Source organism: Dipodomys ordii, unplaced genomic scaffold (genome assembly GCF_000151885.1).
Source record: "Dipodomys ordii isolate 6190 unplaced genomic scaffold, Dord_2.0 Scaffold105, whole genome shotgun sequence".
NCBI lineage: Eukaryota > Metazoa > Chordata > Mammalia > Rodentia > Heteromyidae > Dipodomys > Dipodomys ordii.
Genome location: NW_012267321.1, coordinates 379,453 through 402,204, shown reverse-complemented (window position 1 = coordinate 402,204; position 22,752 = coordinate 379,453). Strand labels below are relative to the sequence as shown.

Below are 22,752 nucleotides of genomic sequence, written 5' to 3'. Positions count from 1 at the left end.
TCAGACCCAGGGGTCCGGGCCCCAGCCTCCATCCTCAGATCCAGGGGTCCAGGCCCCAGCCTCCCTCAGACCCAGGGGTCCGGACCCCCGACTCCTCCCTCAGACCCATGGATCCAGGCCCCAGCCTCCTCCCTCAGACCCAGGGGTCCAGGCCCCAGCCTCCTCCCTCAGACCCAGGGGTCCAGGCCCCAGCCGCCTCCCTCAGACCCAGGGGTCAAGACCCCAGGCTCCTCCCTCAGACCCAGGGGTCAAGACCCCAGCCTTCTCCCTCAGACCCAGGTGTCCAGGCCCAGCCTCCTCCCTCAGACCCAGGGGTCAAGACCCCAGCCTCCTCCTCCCTCAGAGACCTCCCACCTAGTCACACCAGGCTGGGCTGTGCGCCATATCTTTTAATCTAAACACATTGGCATTCGATTCCCAGTCCGGAGCCCAGGCTGCTCCTGCCTCCTCCCGGCGCGGGGATGACGGATGAGTCGCACAGCCCGGCCTCGGTCCCTTGGCCTGAGGACCCCGGGGGCGGCGCTGTCCTGGGGTGCGGCTGGTGCGCCCCTTCCCAGGCGGCGGCGGCGCGGGTCACTGCAGCGGGCGGGGCGGGCGTTTATTGCGGGGTGGGGGGGAGTGTGTCAGGGGCCGGGGCGGGGGGCGTCGGCGTCGGGTTCCGCGTCCTCCGGGGTCTCGGAGGTCTTCGGGGTCTCGTCCCAGGGGAAGGCCGGCAGCCCGCGCATGCGCGCGCGGTACACGCGGTCGAAGGCCTCGCTCTGTGCCACCGTGAAGTGGTTTTTCCAGTCTCCGGAGACCCCTGGAGATCGGGGGTGGGGTAGGGGTCAGGGGTGCAGGTCCTGAGGGCCTCCTGCCCCCTACCAGCCCTGCCACAAGCCGGGGGGCCCCCCTCTCCCTCCACCTCCCCCCCAAAAAACAACAGCCACCCGCCCCAGATGTGTGTGCCCCAGAATGCTGCACAGAGCGCATACGCACACAGGTTAGGGTCCCCTGTGGCGGGGTCAGGGGTCATGGGGTGCTTGCAGTGGGCCTCCAGGGCTGCTATGGACTCCATTTTATCGTGCATTTGTGTGGGTGCCAGTCCTGGGGCTTGAACTCAGGACCTGGGCGCTGGCTGGCCCTGGTACTCTACAGACCGCAGGCGCCACAGCTCCACCTCCAGCTTTTATGCTGGTACACTGGAGATGAGAACCGCAAAGGCTTTCCTGCCCAGGCTGGCCTCCAGCTGCAATCCTCAGCTCTCAGCCTCCTGAGTAGCTGGGATGATGACAGGCGTGAGCCACAGCGCCCAGCTTACTCGTATCATTCGGACAGGAGAGTCTGCCCAGGGTGGGCAGCAGCTGCAGGCAGCTGTTGTCCTGGTCCCGGCCCTGTGCTGAGGCTGGGGGAGGAAGGACATCCCTGTACTCCCTGCTCAGCCCCTTTTACAGCTGGGGAAAGTGAGGCCTAGCTGGGGAAAGCCGGCCCCTGGACGTGGTGGGGTGGCCGCACCTTTCCGGAGGAAGGCGCCTTGGCGGTGGTCCAGCAGGCTGGGGGGCAGGAGCGTGTAGTTGGACATGGCGTTGGCCTTCATGGAGCTGAAGGCCGAGTGTGCTACGACGGAGCCCAGAGCCTCCTCGTCCAGCGTCCGGCCCAGAAACTCAGAGATGCGCTGCACTGAGCCTTGGAGATCCTGACATGGAGGGACAGAGAGAGGGTGAGTGGAGGGGAGGGGCAGCGGGAATGTCCCAGAGAGAGGAAGGCAGGCAGGCCACCACGCAGCCTGGGGCTCCCTGAAGACTTCCCTTTCCATCCCACCACCGCCAGCCTTTCCAGATCATTCCTGGTTTCATAACTCCAGACAGCACCTCATGGCCTAGAAACTTCGGGCCACACAGCCAGGGCTGGCCCCAAGTGCCATTGGGCTCTGTGGCCCAGTTTCTGGTTTGTAGAACAGAGCTAGATGAAGCAGGGGGAGGGGTAATGCCCAACCCTTTTCCAGATCTTTCCATCAAAAGAAACTGAACAGCATGGGAAGAAAACAAATCCTGGGAGGTGGGGAGGGGAGACTGGGGGGTCTTTGTAAATGATTTAACTTCTCTTATAAACTTTTTTTTTCTCAATAAAGAGCTGTGAAGAGGGGCTGGGAAGGTGGCTCAGTGGTAGAGCGCTTGCCTTGCATGCATGGTACCCTGGGTTTGATTCCTCAGCACCACATAAGCAAAAAAGCCAGAAGTGGCGCTGTGGTTCAAGTGGTAGAGCACAGGCCTTGAGCTAAAGAGCTGAGAGGCAGCGTCCAGGCCCAGAGTTCAGGCCCCATGACCACCACCAACAACAAAAGAACTATAAGGGACTGGGAATGTGGTTTAGTGGTAGAGTACTTGCATGAAGCATGCATGAAGCCCTGGGTTTGATTCCTCTGTACCACATACATAGAAAAAGCTGGAAGAAGTGCTGTGGCTCAAGTGGTAGAGTGCTAACATTGAGCATAGAGAGGCTCAGGGACAGTGCCCAGGACCTGAGTTCAAGCCCCAGGATGGACAAAAAAAAAAAAACAAAAAACTATGAAAACCATCAGGTCATAGTGGGATTTGAACTCAGGGCTTTGTACTAGCTAGATTGATTATTTGATTACTTAGCTGCACCCCCTTCCTCCAGCCCTTTTGCACTTTTTTTTTTTTGTAGGTTATGGGACTTGAACTCAGAGCCCTGAACTCTTTCACTGGAAATGAGGACTCTATCAGTTTAAGCCACAGCTCCACTTCCTGTTTTCTGGTGGTTAATTGGAGATAAAAATCGCAAGCTTTCTCGCCTCAGCTTGCTTCAAACAGATCTCAGCCTTCAGAGTAGCTAGGACGACAGGCATGAGCCTCTTCGTTTTTGAGCTAGCAGTTCACTTACCACCACCCCCCCGCCCCCTGCTGCCCTCCAGGCTAGCCTGAATCATGATCCTCCTATTTATACTTTCTTTTTTTTGGGGGGGGTCCAGTCGGGGGGCCTGAACTCTGGGCCTGGGCGCTGTCCCTCAGCTCTTCAGCTCAAGGCTAGCATTCTACCACTTGAGCCACAGTGCCACTTTCTGGCTTTTTTCTTTTTGCTTATGTGGTGCTGAGGAATCGAACCCAGGGCCTCAGGCATGCAAGGCAAGCGCTCTACCACTGAGCCACCTTCCCAGCCCCTATTTATACTTTCTGATTGAGATGGAGGTGTGGAGGAGAACTTTTTGTCCAGTCTGGTTGCAAACTTCCAATCAATGCTTCCTGAGTAGCCGGGATTACAAGTGTGAACTACCAGCACCCAGCTTAAACAAGACTTTTTCTTTTTTGGTTTTTGTTTTTGTTTTGGTTGGTCATGAGATTTGAAATCTGGTCCTGGATGCTGTCCCTGAGCTTTTCAGCTCAAGAGCGCTCTACCACTTGAGCAACAGCACCACTTCTGGTTTTCTGATGGTTTATTAGAGATGAGTCTCACAGACTTTCCTGCCTGGGCTGGCATTGAACCTCGATCCTCAGATCTGAGCCTCCTGAGTAGCTAGGATGACAGGCGTGAGCCACAGGCACCCGGCTTTTTTTTTTTTTTTTTTTTTTTTTTATGAAAGCTGTTTATCCATTGGCATTTAAGGTGTTCTGCTTGCCTGACTCCAGGGTGGGCCAGGCTGAGGGGACCAACCTGCTGTAGCTCCTCGTAGGTGATGAACAGGAAGTTCTCCTTGCCCTGCATCCGGATCCAGCCCTTAATGTGGTCAAACCAGGAACCAAACTGCACTGAGAGCAAAAGGGCAGGGTGAGGGCCAGGTGAGGGCCGGGCAGCCAGGGCCCCTGGCTAGATGGCTGAGTGACCTCCCAAGCCTTCATATATATCACCAAGTTCAAGGTTTCTTTAACCTGCTCCTCCCCTCATCCATCTGGCCTCAAACCTTGATCCTCCTGATCTCTGCCTCCCACGTGTCTGGGATTCCAGGTATGAGTCACTGTACTTGGCTCTGTGTGAATGTGTTTCTTTTTTGAGATAGGGCATCTCAATGTACCCTAGGCCATCTTTGAACTTGTAGATTCCTACCTCAGCCTTAGGAATGCTAGAATTATAAATGGGTGCAACCACACTTTGTCGTCCCTGCCTCTCTGGGGCTCCTCCCAGTATGTCTGTGCCTTTGAACTCTCTCAGTGTCACTGCTATCTCTGCCACCCCCTTCTCCTTATCTGCTTCCTCATCCTGATCCTCTTTGCCAGGGTTGGGGCTGTCCCCCTCCCCCCAGCTGCCTCCTTGTGTCCCGGGCCTCACCTTCGCCTTTGAGGAAGTTCTGAAGGAACTGGTCGGGCGTGCCAGGGTCCTTCAACTGCCCGGCAATCTTGGAATAGTGATAAAGGGAAACCACCACATCCCGGGGGTTCCGGCCCAGGTAGATCACCTGTGTGTAGATGGGGGGAGGGGAAGGCATCAGACACAGGTGGGACCCCACTACCTAAAGCTGCCTGCCTTTGAGCCCCTCTTCTGGGTGCAGCAGGAAAGACTCAGGAAGACTTGTGGAGGAACTTCCAGTTTCCAAGAGCTCAGCTTTTGCAGAGAATGAGGAAAGTCTCCAACCAAATTCTAGGAGGAAAGAAGGAAAAGAAGAGGATGGAAGAATGAAAGAGGAAAAGAGCCAGTTGCTAGCAGTTCACATCTGTAGTCCTAGCTATTCAGGAGGCTGAGATCTGAGGATCGTGGCTCAAAGCCAGTCTGGGAAGGAAAGTCTGAAAGACTTATCTCTAATGAACCACCGAAAAGCCAGAAGTGGAGCTGTGATTCAAGTAGTATAGTTCCAACTTCAAGCAAAAAAGCTCAGGGACAGCGCCCAGGCCCTGAGTTCAAGCCCTAGGACTGGCACATAAAAGAGAAAGCAAGCCGGGCACCAGTGGCTCACATCTGTAATCCTAGCTACTGAGGAGACTGAGATCTGAGAATCACAGTTCAAAGCCATCCCGGGCAGAAAAGTCTGTGAGACTCTTATCTCCAATTAACCACTAGAAAACCGGAAGTGGTACTGAGGCTCAAGTGGTAGAGTGTTCGCCTTGAGCTGAAGAGCGCAAGGATAGCACCCAAGCCCAGAGTTCAAGCCCCATGACTGACATAAATAAATAAATAAATAAATGAGAAAGCAAGCAAGCAAACAAGCAAGAAAAAAAAAAGGAGGGGGCGGAGGGAGGGAGGGAGGAAAGGAGGGAGAAAGGAAAAAAGGTGGGAAGATCTAAAGCTGAGCATAGAGGTACATGCCTGTAATCCCAGTGTTTAGGAGGCTGAGATAGGATGTTTGCAAGTTCTAGGCCAGTCTGCCCCAAACACAAAGTGGAAAAAAAACAACAGAGGCTGGGGGCTGTAATTCAGTGGTAGATGTAGTGCTGAGTTTAATTCCCAGCACCAGAAAACTAAAGTTTAAGGGGAAATAAAAAAGCCCAATGGCATCTGTACCCCCGGCCCCCACCTTGGCCTTGGACGTGAAGAAGGCCTTTGTGAACAGCTGGATGGGGAGGTGGGAGCTCATGATGCGGGGGCTGGGCTGGTCCGGGAGGTTGAAGGCGCTCATGATGGTCTCACACCAGGGCGCCCGCTCCCAGATGGGCACCGAGCGGATCCAGGAAGGATCGCCGTTCTTCAGGATCAAGCAGACAATCTCGATCATCCAGTTGGTGCCTGCAGAAGGGGGAAGGGGAGAGATATTAATGAAGCCCTCATTTCAACCAGTAGTTATGTACAGTGATGTACACCTGTCATCCCAGCTATACAGGAGGTTTAAATAGGAGGATGTCCAGGTCCAATCTGGGCTTAGAGACCTATTAGAAAAACCAGTGGTCAAAGCTTTGAGCAGCTGCCTGTCAAGTGATACCTTGAGTTCAAATCTCCCCCAAAACATTAAAAATCCACAAAGTCCTGTCATTTCAGCTACTCTAGGCCAGAGGATTCAAGTTGGATTGAAGTTAAGAGAGACCCTATGTCAGAAAAGCAAACTACACAAAGAAAGGGCTAGGATGTGTGGCCCCGGAGTGGGCGTGGCCAAGGAACCCTCCAGCGGGCGTGCCCACGTCAGAAACCTTTTCCGGGTGGGCGTGGCTACACAGACCACTATTTGATAGGCTGGTTCGTGTGGGCGTGGTCACCAGGGGCCTGGTCCCGCGGTGGGCGTGGCTTGAGCGGTAAGGCATTTGCCTCGCATGCCTACCACCAGACAAGGGTCTCACTCTCCAGCCCAGGCTGGTCTTGAACTCGCGCTCTTCCGTTCTGGGCCTGGGGAGTGCTGGAATTCCGGGTAAGCGCCCCAGTCTATTCTGGCTGTGTTCCCTGTGGTTGGAGCGAGGCCAGCAGAGGGCACTGCAGGACACCAAATCAGGACCCAGTCTCTCCGTTATCCTGGTCTCCTCTAGGGGAAAATCAGCTCTATAGGGGACAGGCCGGCAAAGACCCTGACCCTGACCCTGGGGCATTTGAGAGTCACATTCTATCACCTGTGAGGAGCTCAAGGTGGCTGCCAGCAAATTCATCAGTCCCTGCTCCTGGCTCTCCTAGTGGCCAGCCCTTGTGCAGCCCTGCCCCCTCTCCCGCCCTGCAGGTACCTGACTTGGGGAAGGTGATGATGAAGATGTCGTCATCCCGCACGTCCAGGGCGTTCTCTGCTTGGCTGATGCTGTCTGGAGAGTACAGGCCGAGGGGAAAGGGGATGTCCTTGTACCAGAAGTAGTCTCCTGGCAGCTTCTGGCTCCTGGGGGGGGGGGAATGAGGGAGAGACAGGGAGTGACGGAGGGAGCTGCTGCTTTCTGAGCCTCCATTTACCCATCAACAAAATGGGGGTGCTTCACTAGTCCCCCTCAAAAAATCAACAACCACCAACCAGTCCTGTGACATCACAATTATTATTTAGCATCTCCATGTGATGGATAAGGAGAGCCAGGTTCAGAGAGGTACAGTGACTTGCCCAAAGCCACACAGCTGGTGGGATACACAGCACTTTACATATGAAAATGGGACCATGGATTGGGAATGTGGCTCAGTGGTAGAGCGCTTGCCTAGCATGCATGAAGCCCTGGGTTCGCGTCCTCAGTACCACATACACAGAAAAAACCAGAAGTGGCGCTGTGGCTAAAGTGGTAGAGTGCTAGCCTTGAGCACAGAGAGGCTCAGAGACAGCACCCAGGCCCTGAATTCAGTCCCCAGGACTGAAACATTAAAGAAAGAAAATGGGACTGGATGGTTCCCCATACATTTATCCTTCACCCCAACCCTGGAGGGAGACACAGATCACTTAACAAAATAGAATATTGACATCAGAGACATCAGATGCTCAGCCCAAGTCAACTGCAAAGCCCACGTGCAAAATTCACAATGAATCACCAGGTGATTAAGGTTCCTCAATTAGATGTTTTAGGAGCAGTTGAGCTGGGCATGGTGCCACATGCCTATAATGTAAGCCATGCAGGAGCCATAGACAAGGAGAATGGAGGTCTGTAACCACCTCGGGCAGAAAGTTAACAAGACCCACCTCAATCAATAAGCCAGGCATAGTGATTCAAGGCTGTGGTCCCAGCACTATAGGAGATGTAAAGCAAGAGGAACATAATCCAGGCTGTCCTGGACAAAAATACAAAAGTACCTATAAAAAAAAAGAATAACTAGGGTTGTGAATGTGGCTCAGTGGTAGAGTGCTTGCCTAGCATGCATGAAGCCCCAGGTTCGATTCTTCAGTACCACATACACAGAAAAAGCCAGAAGTGGAGCCATGGCTCAAGTGGCAGAATGCTAGCCTTGAGCAAAAGAAGCTCAGGGACAGTACCCAGGCTGAATTCAAATCCCAGGACTGGAAAACAAAACAAAACTCTAAAGTGAGCCAGGTGGGTCATGGCTTCCATCCTACCTACTAAGGAGGCTGAGAGCTGAGGATCATAGTTTGAAGCCAGCTTGGGCAGAAAAGTCTGTTGAGACTCATCTCCAGCGAATCACCAGAAAAACTAGAAGTGGAGCTGTGGCTCCAGTGGTAGAGAGCTAGCCTTGAGCACAAAAACACCCAGCCCCTCAGTTCAAACGTCATGACCAGGGGCTGGGAAGGTGGCTCAGTGGTAAAGTGCTTGCCTAGCATGCATGAAGCCTTGGGTTTGCTTCCACAGTACCACATACACAGAAAAAACGAAGTGGGGCTGTGGCTCAAGCGGTAGAGTGCTAGCCTTGAGCACAAAGAAGTTCAGATACAGTGCCCATGCTCATGCCTGTTGGTGGGACCCAACAATAACATACCTCATGACCAGCACGCACACACACACGCGCGCGCGCGCACGCACACACACACACACACACACAATTTTGTCAATTTTTTTAAAAATAAAAGACTGCAGAAAGCCGTTGCTCAGGTAGATCCAGGCTCCTAAGTGGAATCCCATAAATCCAAACTAACTATTCACCATCACACGCAGTATTAGAAGCAACATTACTGAGGTGAACTGGCTCAAGATTGCAACTGGGCAGCACGCATTAAGCAGTAATGCAAGTATGCATGCAGCAGCGTCACTGCCTGTCCTCATTGGTTGGGTGGGTGGAAGTCGTGACGCAATCAGTTGCCAGGCAGATTTTAGCCCTGTGGACAGGCTCCCTGAAGCCATCATCAGTTACTAGGCAGATTAACCTCCAAATGCCTGCTTCTGTAGGTCATTCCTGCCTATCTCCATGAGCCTCAGTTTCCTTTTCTGTCACATGAGGATAAGAGACAACCTCTTATTTACTCAGGAGGCTGAGAGCTGAGGATCTAAAGTTCAAAGCCATCCCAGGGAAGAAAGCTCTGGGAGAGTCTTTATCTCCACTGAACCCAGCAAGAAACTGGAAGTGGAGGTGTGGCCCAAGTGGTAGAGCACCAGCCTTGAGTGAAAACACAAAATGACAGACAAAAAGTGCAAGGCCCCAGCCGGGCGCCAGTGGCTCACACCTGTAATCCTAGCTATTCAGGAGGCTGAGATCTGAGGATCACGGTTCAAAGCCAGCCCGGGCAGGAAAGACCATGAAACTCAATAAACCACCAGAAAGCTGGAAGTGGTGCTGTAGCTCAAGTGGTAGAGCGCTAGCCTTGAGCTGAAGAGCTAAGGGACAGCGCCCAGGCCCAGAGTTCAAGCCCCATGACCGACCAAAACCAAAAAAAAAAGTGCAAGGCCCTGAGTTCAAATCCCAGTGCTTGTCAGACTGTTAACGCAGCCAGGGTAGCTCTGGTTTCCAGGCTTGCCCGACCCCAGTCACCCCAACACTAGCCCAAGCTCCCATCTCTTGTTGTGCAGCCCCCACCCAGATCCAGGACCTGGGCCTGGAATTCAGTCCCCCTGTACTGGGCAGGCCAGGAAGCCCTGAAGATTCCTTTAGCACTTGGCTGGATTTGGGCCTGCTCTCCCTGTCCCAGAACTCAGGCCTGGCCCCAGGGGGACCCTTCCCTTTCTGGGGTCACAGGCCCTTTTAGTTCCCACAAACCATGTCAGGAGACTGGCGTGTGGAGATTGCTCCATTTAAATAGAGGAATGGAAGTATGGAAGGCTGGGTGGTGGGGAGAGGCTGGCAGCATCAGGCAAGGCCGGGCCTCCATGACAAAAAGGGCCCAGGATCTGCCCACCAACCCCAGGAGGCCACTGGGCAGCCCTGCCTGCGCACCCCCAGCCCATGGGAGCTGTAAGAAATGCCCTACCCCTTTGGGGGTTCTTCCATTTCCCTCTGTTCTGTTGGCAGCACTGCGATTTGAACTCAGGAGCTTGGCACTTGCTAGTCAGGTGTTCTATCCTCTGAGCCACATCATACTCCAGCCCTGTTTTTTTTTTTTTTTGCCTTCAGATATGGTTTTATCTGTTTTTCTTGGGGATCGCCTCAACTCCCGATTCTCCAACACTGCCTTTCATGTAGCAGGGATCACAGACCTGTACCACCACACCCAGTTCCTTTGTAGAGATGAGGTCTTGCCCCAGCTGGTCTCAAACCACGATCCTCCCATCTCAGTTTACAAGTAGCTTGGATTACAGGGGTGACCCACTGAGCCTGGCAGAAAGGCTTGACTTCTTTTTTTTGGGGGGTCCGGTAGTGGGGCCTGAACTCTGGGCCTGGGTGCTGTCCCTCAGCTCTTCAGCTCAAGGCTAGCGCTCTACCATTTGAGCCACAGCGCCACTTCCGGCTTTTTTCTTTTTGCTTATGTGGTGTTGAGGAATCGAACCCAGGGTCTCATGCATGCCAGGCAAGCGCTCTACCACTGAGCCACCTTCCCAGCCTGAAAGGCTTGACTTCTTGCCTCATACATAAAGCCCTGATCTTTTCTCTCTGTACTCCATTTCCTGGCCGGCTCTAGGATCTTCCTCTCCCCTCTGGATACCTGGCCCAGCATCTGTCCATCTTTGTAACCTGGTGCTCACTGGTTTTATGCTCCTCCATCCTGTGGCTCCTTAATGCGTTTGGGGTCAATTCCCAGCCCCACATCTGGCACTCAAGGCCAGGCAGGTTTTAGCCCCGTGGACAGGCTCCCTGAGGCCATTATCAGTTACTCAAGGCCCGCCACAGCCTGGTCCACTAGCTCCTCTCCTCCAGATACCAGCTGTAGTTACAAGGGATTTCCTTCATTCACTGAATAGTTTTCATACCTCTGGGCCTTTGCACGTGCTGTTCCCCCAAAAGAATGCCTTTCTGCCACTTCTCTCTGCATCTCTAGTTAAGAGCTGGGTCAAATGCCACCCCCTAAAGCACTTCCCTGACCAGGAGTCTCTTTTCTTCCACATGAGCTGTCATCTCCTTTTATCTGCCCCTAGGGAAGGGCCTGGCCACAGCAGGGGAGAGGGACACAGGTTGTATTATAGAGCTCTCCCACAAATTCATGCTGTGGGTACTGAGGGTACCATTTCATGTCAGAAGAAATGAAGGCCCAGAGAGGCTAATACACTCCACCAAGTCACACAGCAGCCTTCCCAGGAAATCTCATACCTGACCCTGAGCATCTTCCTCTTCCTCTCCCATTCTTCTCTTCCCTCATTCTATCCTCAGTCTGACACACAACAGGTGTGCAATCCACAAACCTGTCCCCAGTTCAAAAGGCAGAGGCAGCCCAGCCCTTCCAGGTTCATATTCGGAGCTGGCTCTGTCAAATCAGCTAGCTGTGTGATGTTGGCAACTCGGCTACACATCTCTGTGCATCAGTTTCACAGTGTGGGAGAACAGGATTGGAAGTGGACTCTGCAGAGAATGTTGGAAGGATTAAAAGCCACCTGCAGTCAGTTCTCCCACACAGAAACAGCCAGAGGATTTGGTGACAAATCCAAGTTGGCCAGGCACTGGTGGCTCATGCCTGAAATCCTAGCTACTCAGGAAGCTGAGATCTAGGATTACAGTTCAAAGCCAGCCCCTGGGCAGAAAAGTCGTTGTGAGACTCCTATCTCCAATGAACCAAAGAACCGCAAGTGGTGCTGTCAATTGGTAGAGAGCTATCTTAAACACAAAGAGGCTCAGGGACAATGTGCAGGCCCTAAGTTCAGGCCCTACAACCCACAAAAAAGGAAAAAAAAAGCAAAGAAACCTGAGTTGACTCCAGTCCCAACTATTCTCCAACCTCCCACCTCTCTGGTCTCATTCTTCTACCTACACAGCAAGCTTGGTCCCTGACACAGGACCTTTGTACTAGCTTTGTACTAGCTGCTCCGTTTCCCATTCACTCCCATGACTCTTGCCTGTCTCAAGCCATTGTCCTGATATCACTTCTACTCAATGAGGCCTCTCCTAATGTTCCTGCTCTCAAACAGGCCTCAGGCCTCTGAGCCTCTTCCCCCTGGCCCAGTCCCTTCAGAGCTATCGATCATTTATCTAGTACAATCCATAGTGGACTACTTGGGGGATGGAAGCCAGGTCCGAACAACTTCATGGTGTCACAGACACCTTAGACTCATAGCCCCAAGGTGATTTTATGCAATATTTTTAGTGCACCTGCATATAGGACTCACCAGCCCAGTGAGGCCAGAGGTGGAATTTTCCATTGTGTCATCATGTGGACATCTAAAAAGTTTTGGAGCCAGGCATGGTGGCTCTTTCCTATAATCCTAGCTATTTGGGAGACTTCAGACTGGAAGGATCCAGGTCTAATGATGCCAGTCTGGGCATCATTTCTTTTTGTTGGTCATGGGGCTTGAACTCTCGGCCTGGGCACTGTCCCTCAGCTCTTCAGCTCAAGGCGAGTGCTCTACCACTTGAGCCACAGCTCCAATTCTGGTTTTCTGGTGGTTTATTGGAGATAAGAGTCTCACGGCAGGCTGGGAAGGTGGCTCAGTGGTAGAGCGCTTGCCTTGCATACATGAGGCCCTGGGTTCGATTCCTCAGCACCACATAAGCAAAAAGAAAAAAGCCAGAAGTGGCGCTGTGGCTCAAGTGGTAGAGCACTCGGCTTGAGCTGAAGAGCTGAGGGACAGCGCCCAGACCCAGAGTTCAGGCTCCACAACCGGACCCCCTCCCCCCCCCAAAAAAAAAGAGTCTCATGGACTTTCCTGCCTGGGCTGGCTTTGAACCATGATACACAGATCCTTCTGAGTAGCTAGGATGATAGGAGTGAGCCACCGACACCCACTGACAGAAAAGTTTTGAGACACCCCTCCTACTCTCAACCCATAGCTGGGCGTAGTGGTGCACACCTGTCATCCCAGATACAATGGGAAGCCTAACCTAGGCCAAGTGCGTCCAGACAGGGAGCCTGGGCAGGAAGCAAGTTCCTATCTTGAAAATAACTGGTGCAATAAAAGTGGAAAACTGGAAGTGCAAGGCCCTGAGTTTTCAAACTCCAGTACAACAAAAGCAAACCAATATAAGTAACAAATAAACAAACAGATTAAAAACAAGCCAACCAAAACCCTGGGGAAGGCCCAACCATGTGCTTTGTAGGGTGAGTGGATGAACAGGACGAGAGCCAGCAATGCAGTGGTAAATCTCCAAAGAGATGGTCTCCCACCCAAGCCACGCCCACCACACCCACCCATGGTGACCACGCCCACAAGGAGGGGCACGTACCTTCCTGGCCGCGCCCCTCGAAATCCTCATTCGCCCGGGCCCATCACAACCACGCCCACTCTAGCCACGCCCTTCCCATTCCATTGCTGGGGGGTTTGCAGGGAGGATCCTATTCCTGCATGAGGGGCAAGAAATATTTGTTTTCTCTTTCTCCCTACTTTAACCAAGTTATACTAAGACCAATCCTTGCTAAAAAAGGAGTCTTGAGATGAGGAGATGATCCCAGACTGAGGGGAAGGGGATCTTCAGGGTCAGCCCAGGTAGAGGAGAAAGTGAGACCCTGGTCTCATACAAACAAGCCAAAGGCTGGGAAGGTGGCTTAGTGGTAGAGTGCATGCCTAGTATGCATGAAGCCCCAGGTTCGATTCCTCAGTGCCACATCAATAGAAAAAGCCGGAAGTGGCGCTGTGGCTCAAGTGGGAGAGTGCTAGCCTTAAGCAAAAGAAGCTCAGGGACAATGCCCAGGCCCTGAGTTCAAGCTCCAAGACTGGCAAAAAAAAGCAGTTGTAATCCCAGCTACTCAGGAGGCTCAGAGAGGCTCAGGATCTGAGGCTGGCCTGGACAAAATCTTGAGATGGCACAAAAATAAAAATAAAAAAGAAACTTCAACTTCCCCAAGATGATTAACTTTTAACCATATTGGGTTTTTTTTAAATCTTTTTTTTTTCCTTTTTCTTTTTGTGGGTCATGAGGCTTGAACTCAGGCCTGTATCTTATCTCTGAGCTTTCTCACTCAAGGCTAGTGCTCTATCACTTTGAGCCACAGCTCCATTTCTAGTTTACTGGTGTAATTGGAGATAAGAGTTTCTGACCTTTGTCTCAAATAGAGCATATGCCTCTGCCTTGGACAGGGACAAAGCCATTCCTTCATCACATGGATAGGATATTTATTGAGGAACTACCATGTGCCAGACAGGGACAGGTGACAGCAAAGCCCCTGAATTCAAATGACCCATGACTGGTTATGTACAGGAAGTTGAACAGACTTAGGAGGCTGAGGAAGGAGGATCTCAAAGTTGAGGCCTGCCTTTGGGGACAGACAGAGAATGTCTCCACTGGTGGAGGCTGCAATTGTGTGTGTGTGTGTGTGCGCGCACGTGCACGCGCACGCTGGTCATGGGGCTTGAACTCAGGACCTGGGCACTGTCCCTAAGCTCTTTTGCTCAAGGCTAGCGCTCTACCACTTGAACCACAGCATCACTTTCAGGTTTTTGGTGATCGATTGGAGATACAAGTCTCATAGACTTTCCTATGCAGGCAGGCTTTGAACCTCAACCCTCAGCTCTCAGCCCCCTGAGTAGCCGGGATTACAGGCATGAACCACTGGTGCCCAACAGAAGTTGCAATTTTGGATGCAGGCAGACAGAGAGGCCCTCTGACGGGGAGATCTTTGGCAAAGATCTCTGAAGGAAAGGAGGCAAGAAGTCGGGGGTGGGGAACCAGATGGACCCTTGTATGCAAAGGTGATGATTTGAGTAGAGCTGGCAGGGTGCCCTGGCTGTCTCCAGCTCCCCTTAGGACTTCCTCCGAGACCAGGCTGGCCTGCTGATTCACACCAGTGGCCAGCCTGACTTCCCCTGGGAGGTTGCCTGGGTACCCCAGTCTGAGCCAGCTTCCAGGCACCCCACAACCATGACACAGAGTCTAGCACCCTAACTGCCCCACGCTGTCCATCTGCCACTCCCCTCCCCCACTTCACCAGGCGCATCTGGGCAGATGTCCCCAAGTCCACCCAAGAGATGACTCAGGATTTAGCCAGAGCCAAAGAAAACCTCCTCTTAGTTGGAGTGTGCGCATCAGGAACTCTTTGCGACATTACAGGAGGAGGCCTTGGCTGGCTCCTCCTCCCTGTCCAGGACTTGAGACTTCCGGGGCAGCCTGGATGAGATGCTGTTTCAATACTTAGCGATTCATTTCCTTTGCCTAGCCTCCTGCCTCTGCTAGTAGTGGAACTGGAAGGGAACAGAAATTTTCTTCCTTCTGTGTGCTAACACAAAGAACCAGCGTGTGGTGGCCAGGCAGCCCCGCCCCCCCTCTTATGAACATCGGATAAAGAAGGAAATGGAAAATGGGGACACCCTCCCCCCTCTCCCCCAAATAGCATGGGCTCCATAGATGTTCACAAGGGAGTGGCTGGTGAAATGCCTATCAGGATGTTGACCATAACATCGTTTGAGGAAGGGCCAAACCAATAAAGCGGAGGATATAGAAATCAGGACGCCTGAGGATGGACGTTGGAGGCCAGCCAATCAGAAGGAGGCGTTTCGTCTGGAGAGAAAATGGTCAAAGTCCAGAGACTTCAGATTTCTGCAGCTTCCTGTCTATAAGTTCTTTCTATTTAAAAGTCCACAAACAATCTGGGAGCTGCTGCTCAAGCCTGTCATCCCTGCTATTCAGGAGTGCGAGATCTGAGGATCGCAGTTTAAAGCCAGCCCCGGGCAGGAAAGTCCATGAGACTCCTTTCTTCAATGAACCACCAAAAATCTGGAGGTGGAGTTGTGACTCAAGTGGTACTGCACTAATCTTGAGCACAAAAGCTCAGGGACAGCACCCAAATCCTGGTTTAAGCCTCAGGACTGGCACACACACACACACACACACACACACACAAAGCTGACAAAGACAAACTTAGTGAATGAAATGCAGGCAGGAATGTTGAGGGTAAACTCTTCTGCAACTCTCATTGAAATACATCAAAGGAACCAGGAGTAGTGCCTGTCATCTCACACTATGCAGGAGGTAGAGGTCAGGACCGTCATGGTTTGAAGTTTAGTCTGGGCAAAAGTTAGCAAGACCCCATCTTAAACAATAGCTGGGTGTGGTTGTGAGTATCTGTCATCCCAGATATATAGGAAAAGAAAATAGGAAGATCAAGATTCAGGCCTGGATGTAAAGATGAGACCCCCCCCACACACACACCTTCAAATAACCAAAACAAAAAGGGCTGTGGGCATGGCTCAAGTGGTAGAGCACCTGCCTCACAACTGGGAGATTCTGAACTCAGACCTTGGTACCACCCTATCTCTATATCTAGATCTATTGACCAGGTAGACTAGTTAATACACCTGTTTGTTTTTTGATCTTTGATATCTCTTTCTCGTGTTACTCTAGCAAAGTGCAGTTAGATAAACAACTGGAGAGCCAGCGCCCTGCCAGAGGGAAGGCCCAGCCTCACACCAGGCCAGCGAAGGCTGGCCTGGTGGTAGGAAGGGATGTTTGCTTGGCTTTCTTTTGAGACAGCCTTGCTATGTAGCTCAATCTGGCCTGGAAACTGGATCTTCCCACCTGCATCTCCTGAGCGCTGGGATTACAGGCTTGCATCGGATGTGTGGTCTGCATTTGTCATCAGCTGGGAGAATAGCCAGCCCAATTATTGCTGTGGTAAACTTGGGGAGGGGGAAGCCCCGATCCCCACAAACCGATTCTGGGCCCCTGCTTCCTCCCTGTCCTGGCGCTGCAAATGAATGACATTAGAACTTGCACCTTACCCCAACTTGCTTATGTTTCTGAGCTGGATCTACCTCTTGCCCTCCTTTCTTACCCAGCTGGGGATGGGATGCAAGGTCTGTTCATGTGCTAGGGAAGGGGTCTACCTGGTGACCCACGCCCATTTAGGCCTCTCCACCCCACCACACCCCACGGAGCGCAGAAGGCACCTTACCATACCTATCAATCCTATTTTGAATACTTTCCAGCCTGGATTTATTCAGAGAATAATAATAGTACTAATAGTGATAATAATAAAGTCTGAGGCCAGGGATTCCCTCTGAAATCCCATCTGTGAGGTAGAGGCAGGAGGATCACAAGTTTGAAACCAGCTTGGACTATGTAATGATAGCCAAGAAGCTGGTCAAGCCAGCAAGAGACTCAAGCCTGTGGGCGTGGCTTTGACCAGAGTGTGGCTCCCACAGCTGCAATTTATAGGGCGTGGTCATCTGGGCGTGGTTTGGACACAATGGGCATGGTTGCAATGGGGGGGGCTCCGGGGCGTGGTCGGGCGTGGCGGGCGTGGCTTAGGGAATAGAAAGCTGGTTTAGCAAGTAAGTAGGAAGGTCCCAAGTTCTATCCCCAGGGCTGAGACTTTAAACAAGAGAGAAAATCTCTTTACCTCTTCAGGGTCCTTTGTGCTAGACGTTCCTGACTGCTACTAATGTCAACTCAAGGACAGAAAAGGGGCTTTAAAAAAAAAGTGTCATCTCCCCCCTCCCTCACCACACAGGTGGTGGCTGAATTCACAAGGGTGGGTTGCAGTACCCAGGCAATGAATGAATTTACGGAGCGGGGGACCGGGAAGCTTGGGGAACCGAGACACCCAGCTCACCCAATGTGTGACACGACTGATTTTGGCCAGTGCTCCCTCTTGCTCTCTCCCTCTTCCCCCTCTCCCTTTCTGGGTCTTCGATCAGGCCACCTGTCCTACCTGTTTTCTAGGCCCCCCCCCTCCAGCCTGGCCAGCGACACTGTCAGTGCCGTCCAGTTCCCTGGTGAGGTTCACTCTGTTCCTTCTGTGTCCCACGCTCGGACACACAGGGCCTCCTGCCTGGGGCTCTTCCCATTGCTCCCCTGCCCGGCCCTCCCTCCCTCCCTCCCTCTCTTTCCCTTCCTCTGTCCCCTCTCCTTTGTCTCCCCTACATTTCTCTCGTGTGTGTGTGTGTGTGTGTGTGTGTGTGTGTGTGTGTGTGTGTGTTTGTCCTGCCCTTGGCTGAGGCCTGGAGCGGAGCTTCTGTTCCAGGTTTCACTGTGTGGTCACACGTGGCCATCCATGACTTCAAATGTGACCGCGGAGCCCAGAGGTGTTTGGGTTTGGGTGAAGCTGGCGATTGTGCTGAGATGCAAGCCTTTACATTTTTCCAGTGGTTCCTCCAGTTGGATAGTGTGAGCTTGCTGGGGGAGGAAGGGGAAAACCAGGGCGGGGGGGGGCGGGGTGGGGGGGGAGGGAGAGCTTGGACCTGAGTTCAATTGTCCAACCATAAAAGGGAGGAGATCAGAATGCCAATGGCATCTTTTCTGTGGAAAGTCACCCCTGTAGGGAGAAGAGGCACACGAGGCACACTCCATTTTCAAAGCCTCCGTGTGAGTGGTGGGAAGCAAAATGTCTTATTGAGAATTAAAATAAAAAAATCAATGACCTGCTGATTGGAGGGTACTCTACCATTGAGCCACACCACCAGCCCTTTGGCTTTATTTTTTACATAGCATCTCTCCTGTTTATTCAGCTGGCCTGGACTTCCCATCATTTCTACCACTCATGCACTACAGGTAGATGCGGTCACACCCAGCCTGTTCTATGAGATGGAGGCTTTGATAACTCTTTGCCCAGCTGGCCTCAAATCACAATCCTCTCGAGGGAAGCTCCAGGAGTAGCTGGGATTACACACCCAGCCCCGCCTGTTTCTTTTGACTCTTCTGAGTGTGGCAACTAGAAAATGTTTTACCTGGGTCTCATATGGTGAATCTAAGAAGGATGGACACTGTCATCAGCTCTGTTAGGGTCACAAGTGCCCAGGTGGAGTAGTGCCCTCCCGTAGTCTCTTCCTGTGGTTTGAAGTCCATCTCTAATACTTTAAGAACAGGGTCTCTAGCTGGGCCTGGCGGCTCACACCTGTAATCCTAGCTATTCAGGAGACTCAGATTTGAGGGTTACAGTTCAAAGCCAGCCCAGTCAGAAAAATCCTTGAGACTCTTCTCTCCAATTTACCTCCAAAAGCTGTGGCTCAAATGGTAGAGCTCCTGCCTTGAGCAAAAAAGCTAAGGGACTGCAGGAGACCAGGCCTGAGTTCAAGTCCCAATAACTGATGTATGCACACACACACACACACACACACACACACACACACAGTGGGGGTCTCCAAGGTCAGAGGCAGAGCTCAGCGGTAGAGGTAGAGAACTTGCTTAGCAGGTGCCAAGGTCCTGAGTTCCACCCCCACCCCCACCCCCAAGCACCACAAAACACATAAACCAACAACCAAGAAGGGAGTCTTGGGAACTTAATAGGTGATTCACAGCTCTGGGCCTCCATTTCCCCCATCTGCCAAATGGAAACCAGTGCTGACCCCAGGCCTGTGGGGCCTGGCCAGGTGCAAAGCCCTTGGCATGGGGCCTGCTCAGGTGTGCTCGGGGGGAAGGTCACGGTTACTGTCGTCCTGGATGGCTTCCGGGAGTTGGAGAAAGAAAAGAAAAAATAGAACCCAAACTAAGCCACCAAATAGGCACAAGTGCCCAGGCGATGGAGGGGGGGGAGATTGGGAGGGGTGCTCGCCAGATCCGGGCACGCAGGAGCCAGGGTGACCCCACTTCCCACCTCTGCCAATCCCTAGGCTATGGACATCCCCGCCCCCCCTGGCGTGGAGGGCAGGAAGGCGGCTGGAAGCTCTCATCCTGACACAGAGACACAGGCTGTAAACTGAGCATTAGCAAGCCGGCCATAAAACCCAGAGCAGGGATCAGAAACCACCCATCAGGGGACTCAGAGGTCAGAGGGAGGGAGGAGCGGCCACGAAGGCCACAGTGGGCCACCCAGGTCCAAAAGCAAGCTTAGCTGCTCTTAGCCTCCCTACCCTGATTGAGAGAGAGAGAGACCCCGCCCCGCAGTCCCGGCTGAGCTTCCTTCCCACTTCCTGCCCCTCCCCAAATCCTGGGCAAGATCCAGGCACGGTTCCCAGCGTGCTAATCCTGGCCACGCCCCACTTGACAGCTGTGTGACTGTGGGCCAATCCCTCACCCTCTCTGAGCCCGAAATCTTCATGTGGTAACACTTAGTCATTCACTTTGGTTAATCTCATCTGGAAGGATGAGCTGCATTAATAGATGGCACAGGGTGAGCTGTTGGAGGTTATAGGGATTGTTAAGAAAAAAAAGAAGCTGGGTGTGGGAGGCTCACCCCTGTCATCCAAGCTACTCAGGAGGCTGAGATCAGAGGATCGAAGTTCAGAGCCAGCCTGAGTAGGAAAGCCCTTGAGACTCTTATCTCCAATGAACCACCAGAAAACCAGAAGTGGCGCTGTGGCTCAAGTGGTAGAGCACCTGCCTTGAGCTGAAATGCTGAGGGACAGCGCCCAGGTCCAGAGTTCAAGCCCCATGACTGACAAAAACAAAACAAAAAAAGCCACAACAAAATCAACCCCTGGCCTCATCCATGCTGGTCTCTGGTTTTCTTCTTCAAGCTTTATGGGTATTTTTTTTTTCCATGGTGCTGGGATGGAATGCAGGGACTCCCACATGCCAGAGCATTCTACCATGAAGCCACACCTCTAGCCTTATTAGACCTTTGGAGTTACCTTTTTTTTTTGCCGGTACTAGAGTTTGATCTTAGAACCTTGGGCTTTCTAGGCAGGTGCTCTACCAGTTGAGCCACGCCCTCAACCCTTGCCTTTGAATTCCCCCACCCAGCGCAAGAAGAAGACAGCCCCCAAACTGCCCATCACACAGAAAGTAGGCGTCGGTATCTAGAACATTGTAAGCAAAGCATCTGGCCGACAGTCCTGTTGCTGGAATTCAATGTTCAGTATGTGTGGTCCAGGTATGCCTGTAATCCAGGCGCAAAGATGGAATGGGGCCCCTGGGTTGGTTCTTTCAAGCTGTTATTTGCCTCTTCTGGTCCTTGACACCAGCCACCTGTGACTCCTCTGACAGTCTAGCCTCAGCCCCTCCCCACCTCGTAACCTTGACTCGCCTGGGCTCAAAGGTTGCCCAACCTCTCTCCATTCATCTATTCATTCACAGAAACCCACGGGGTTTCTGTTGCCTGCCCTTGAACAGGCAAACATTTTGGTACCCCCAGGTCAGATCTGAAGTCGACAGCGGTGAGGGGTCCAGGGAACCCATTGTGGGCTCACCAGTCCCTCTCCCTTTCTAACCTTAACTGTCTCGTGCTGCATCTCCAAGCAGTTCGGTAGAAGAGACAGGAAGGGCACCTGGGAAAAGTTCAGTACACATGCAAAGGCCCTAAGGTGGATAATGCCAGCCAAATAGGCAAAGGAAGCAGCAGATAGAAGCCAACGTCAGGAGGGAGGTGAGGACTAAGAGGCAGAGAACCTTAGTCGCAAGTCTTAGCACGGTGGTACATGCCTATAATCCCAGCACTGGGGAGGCTGAGGCTGACTTGGAGGCCAGCTTGGGCTACATAGGAAAACCTTGTCTCAAAAACAAAACAGAAAGCAAAGACCTACTGGAGCCACATCCATCAAGGAGCAGATGAAGGGAAGACAGAGATCGGGCCTGCCTGGGCCCCCAGTCCACAACCCCATTTCAAACCTGTCCTGGGCACATCTGTCCTGATCTCTATTATGTATCTGTGTGTGTGTGAGGAAGATTTCTGCTGGATACAAGAAATCTGTGTCTCAAGAAGGCTTTGGACAGACAGAGGGGACTAGAGCTAGGGCAGCTGGGGGTAAACTCAGGCTTTTAGTATAGAATCCCCTGTGAAGGAGCCGGAGGTGCAGGGTCAGAGAAGGAAGGGGGAGGGGCTCTGAAATCAGAGGGTGGGCAGAATGCAGGGGGCCAGGCCTGGAGGGGCTTGGGCTACTGGGGAGTCACACAAGAGCTGAGAGATTGGGAGAGGCAGCTCAGGGCCTAGCTGAGGTTGAGGCTGGGGGGCGTCCGGGAAGGAGACGGCCTTCACAGGAGAAGGGATGGCTCTGGAAGAAGCTGCATCAGCAGGGGTGTGGTGTTGTCTGAGGGTCCTGGGAAGGGGGGTTCCCATTAGGCAGGGTTTCCCCCACCCCAGGGGAAGGGGGAGGTGATGGAGTCCTGGAAGCCAAATTTGCACGTGAGGCTCAGAGAAGATGAATGACCCACCATTGAAAACACACCCAAAAGGAGATCACGGGAAGGGACTGTGGCCTCAAAGAGTTCTCTAGGGGTAAAACAGTACAACCCAGAGCCCCGGGAGAGAAAAGGTTGGGTAGAAAGGGCTAGAACCTTTTTTAAACCTGAGAGAGGAAGCGTGGCAGCCCAAGGGGCCCAGAGACGCTAGAGCACAGGTAAAAATCACACAGCAAGAACAACGTGGCTCTTGCCCCAGCAAGGAGAGCAGTGGGTTTCTGAGCAGGACAGAGAGGGGTGATGGGAACAGGGTGGGGATACACAGGGTGCCCCTCCTCACGCGGGCCCGCAAGGACCCAGGAACCCAAAGAGTCTCCCTTCCGGGGGCTAGAATGTAAAACGTCAGAGCAGCAGATCACCCCACCTGTCAGCTTGCTGTGTGCTCTGGGGCGGGGTGCCTGCCTTCTCTGAGCCTCGGCAGAGTGAAGAAGAGAGGCTCTTGAGGAGAGGGGGGAACCAGATTCTGAATCTGGGGTTCAAATCGACTTCTAGCCTGGGGATGATCATCACTCACATCGTGCTCCCTCTCTCTGCCTCAGTTTCTCCATCTGGGTATCCACCACGAGGTCAGTTATCACCAGGGATATTGGAGTCACCCCATGTTCCCACCTCGCGCGCCCCTCCCTTGGAAGGAGGCCTTGGTCCAGGCGCCCTGGGTCCCCAAAATCCTTCCTCCTCTGGCCACCCGCCTTTGGGACCCTCTGTGTCCCCGCGGGCTGAGGACTTTGTTGGGGGGGGGAGGAGAAATGGACCACAGGCAACTTTGGAGCCCAAGTTCCCTGCGCCCCGGGGCCTGGCCGAGGCTGGGGGTGCACGGGATCCCCTCTTCCCTCCCCGACCCCGGGCCTCACCTGAGTTCCAGGATGTCCTCCAGCGCTTCCCAGGGGGCCGGGGGCTGCGGCCCGTCCATGGCAGGGCCGAGGCCGGGTG

General features: G+C 53.0%; 1 protein-coding gene across 1 annotated transcript; it reads right to left on the bottom strand.

Annotated features, from left to right (window-relative positions):
* Positions 1-623: 623 nt before the first annotated feature.
* Positions 624-22,746, bottom strand: Sult2b1 (sulfotransferase family, cytosolic, 2B, member 1). Its single transcript, XM_013027563.1, has 7 exons — positions 22,674-22,746; positions 6,567-6,709; positions 5,441-5,649; positions 4,261-4,387; positions 3,649-3,743; positions 1,492-1,672; positions 624-799 (listed from the first exon to the last, which is right to left on the bottom strand). The coding sequence occupies exons 1-7, from the start codon at positions 22,730-22,732 to the stop codon at positions 624-626; spliced, it is 990 nt and encodes a 329-aa protein (XP_012883017.1). The 5' UTR covers positions 22,733-22,746.
* Between the last annotated feature and the right edge of the window lie 6 nt (positions 22,747-22,752).

Coding starts and splice junctions, on each gene's coding strand:
- Sult2b1 (XM_013027563.1), bottom strand. CDS start 22,732: ATGGACGGGCCGCAGCCCCCGGCCCCCTGGGAAGCGCTGGAGGACATC. Junction 6,710..22,673: donor GAGGACATCCTGGAACTCAG/GTGAGGCCCGGG, acceptor CCCCCCCAGGAG/CCAGAAGCTGCCAGGAGACT. Junction 800..1,491: donor AGGCGCCTTCCTCCGGAAAG/GTGCGGCCACCC, acceptor CCCGATCTCCAG/GGGTCTCCGGAGACTGGAAA.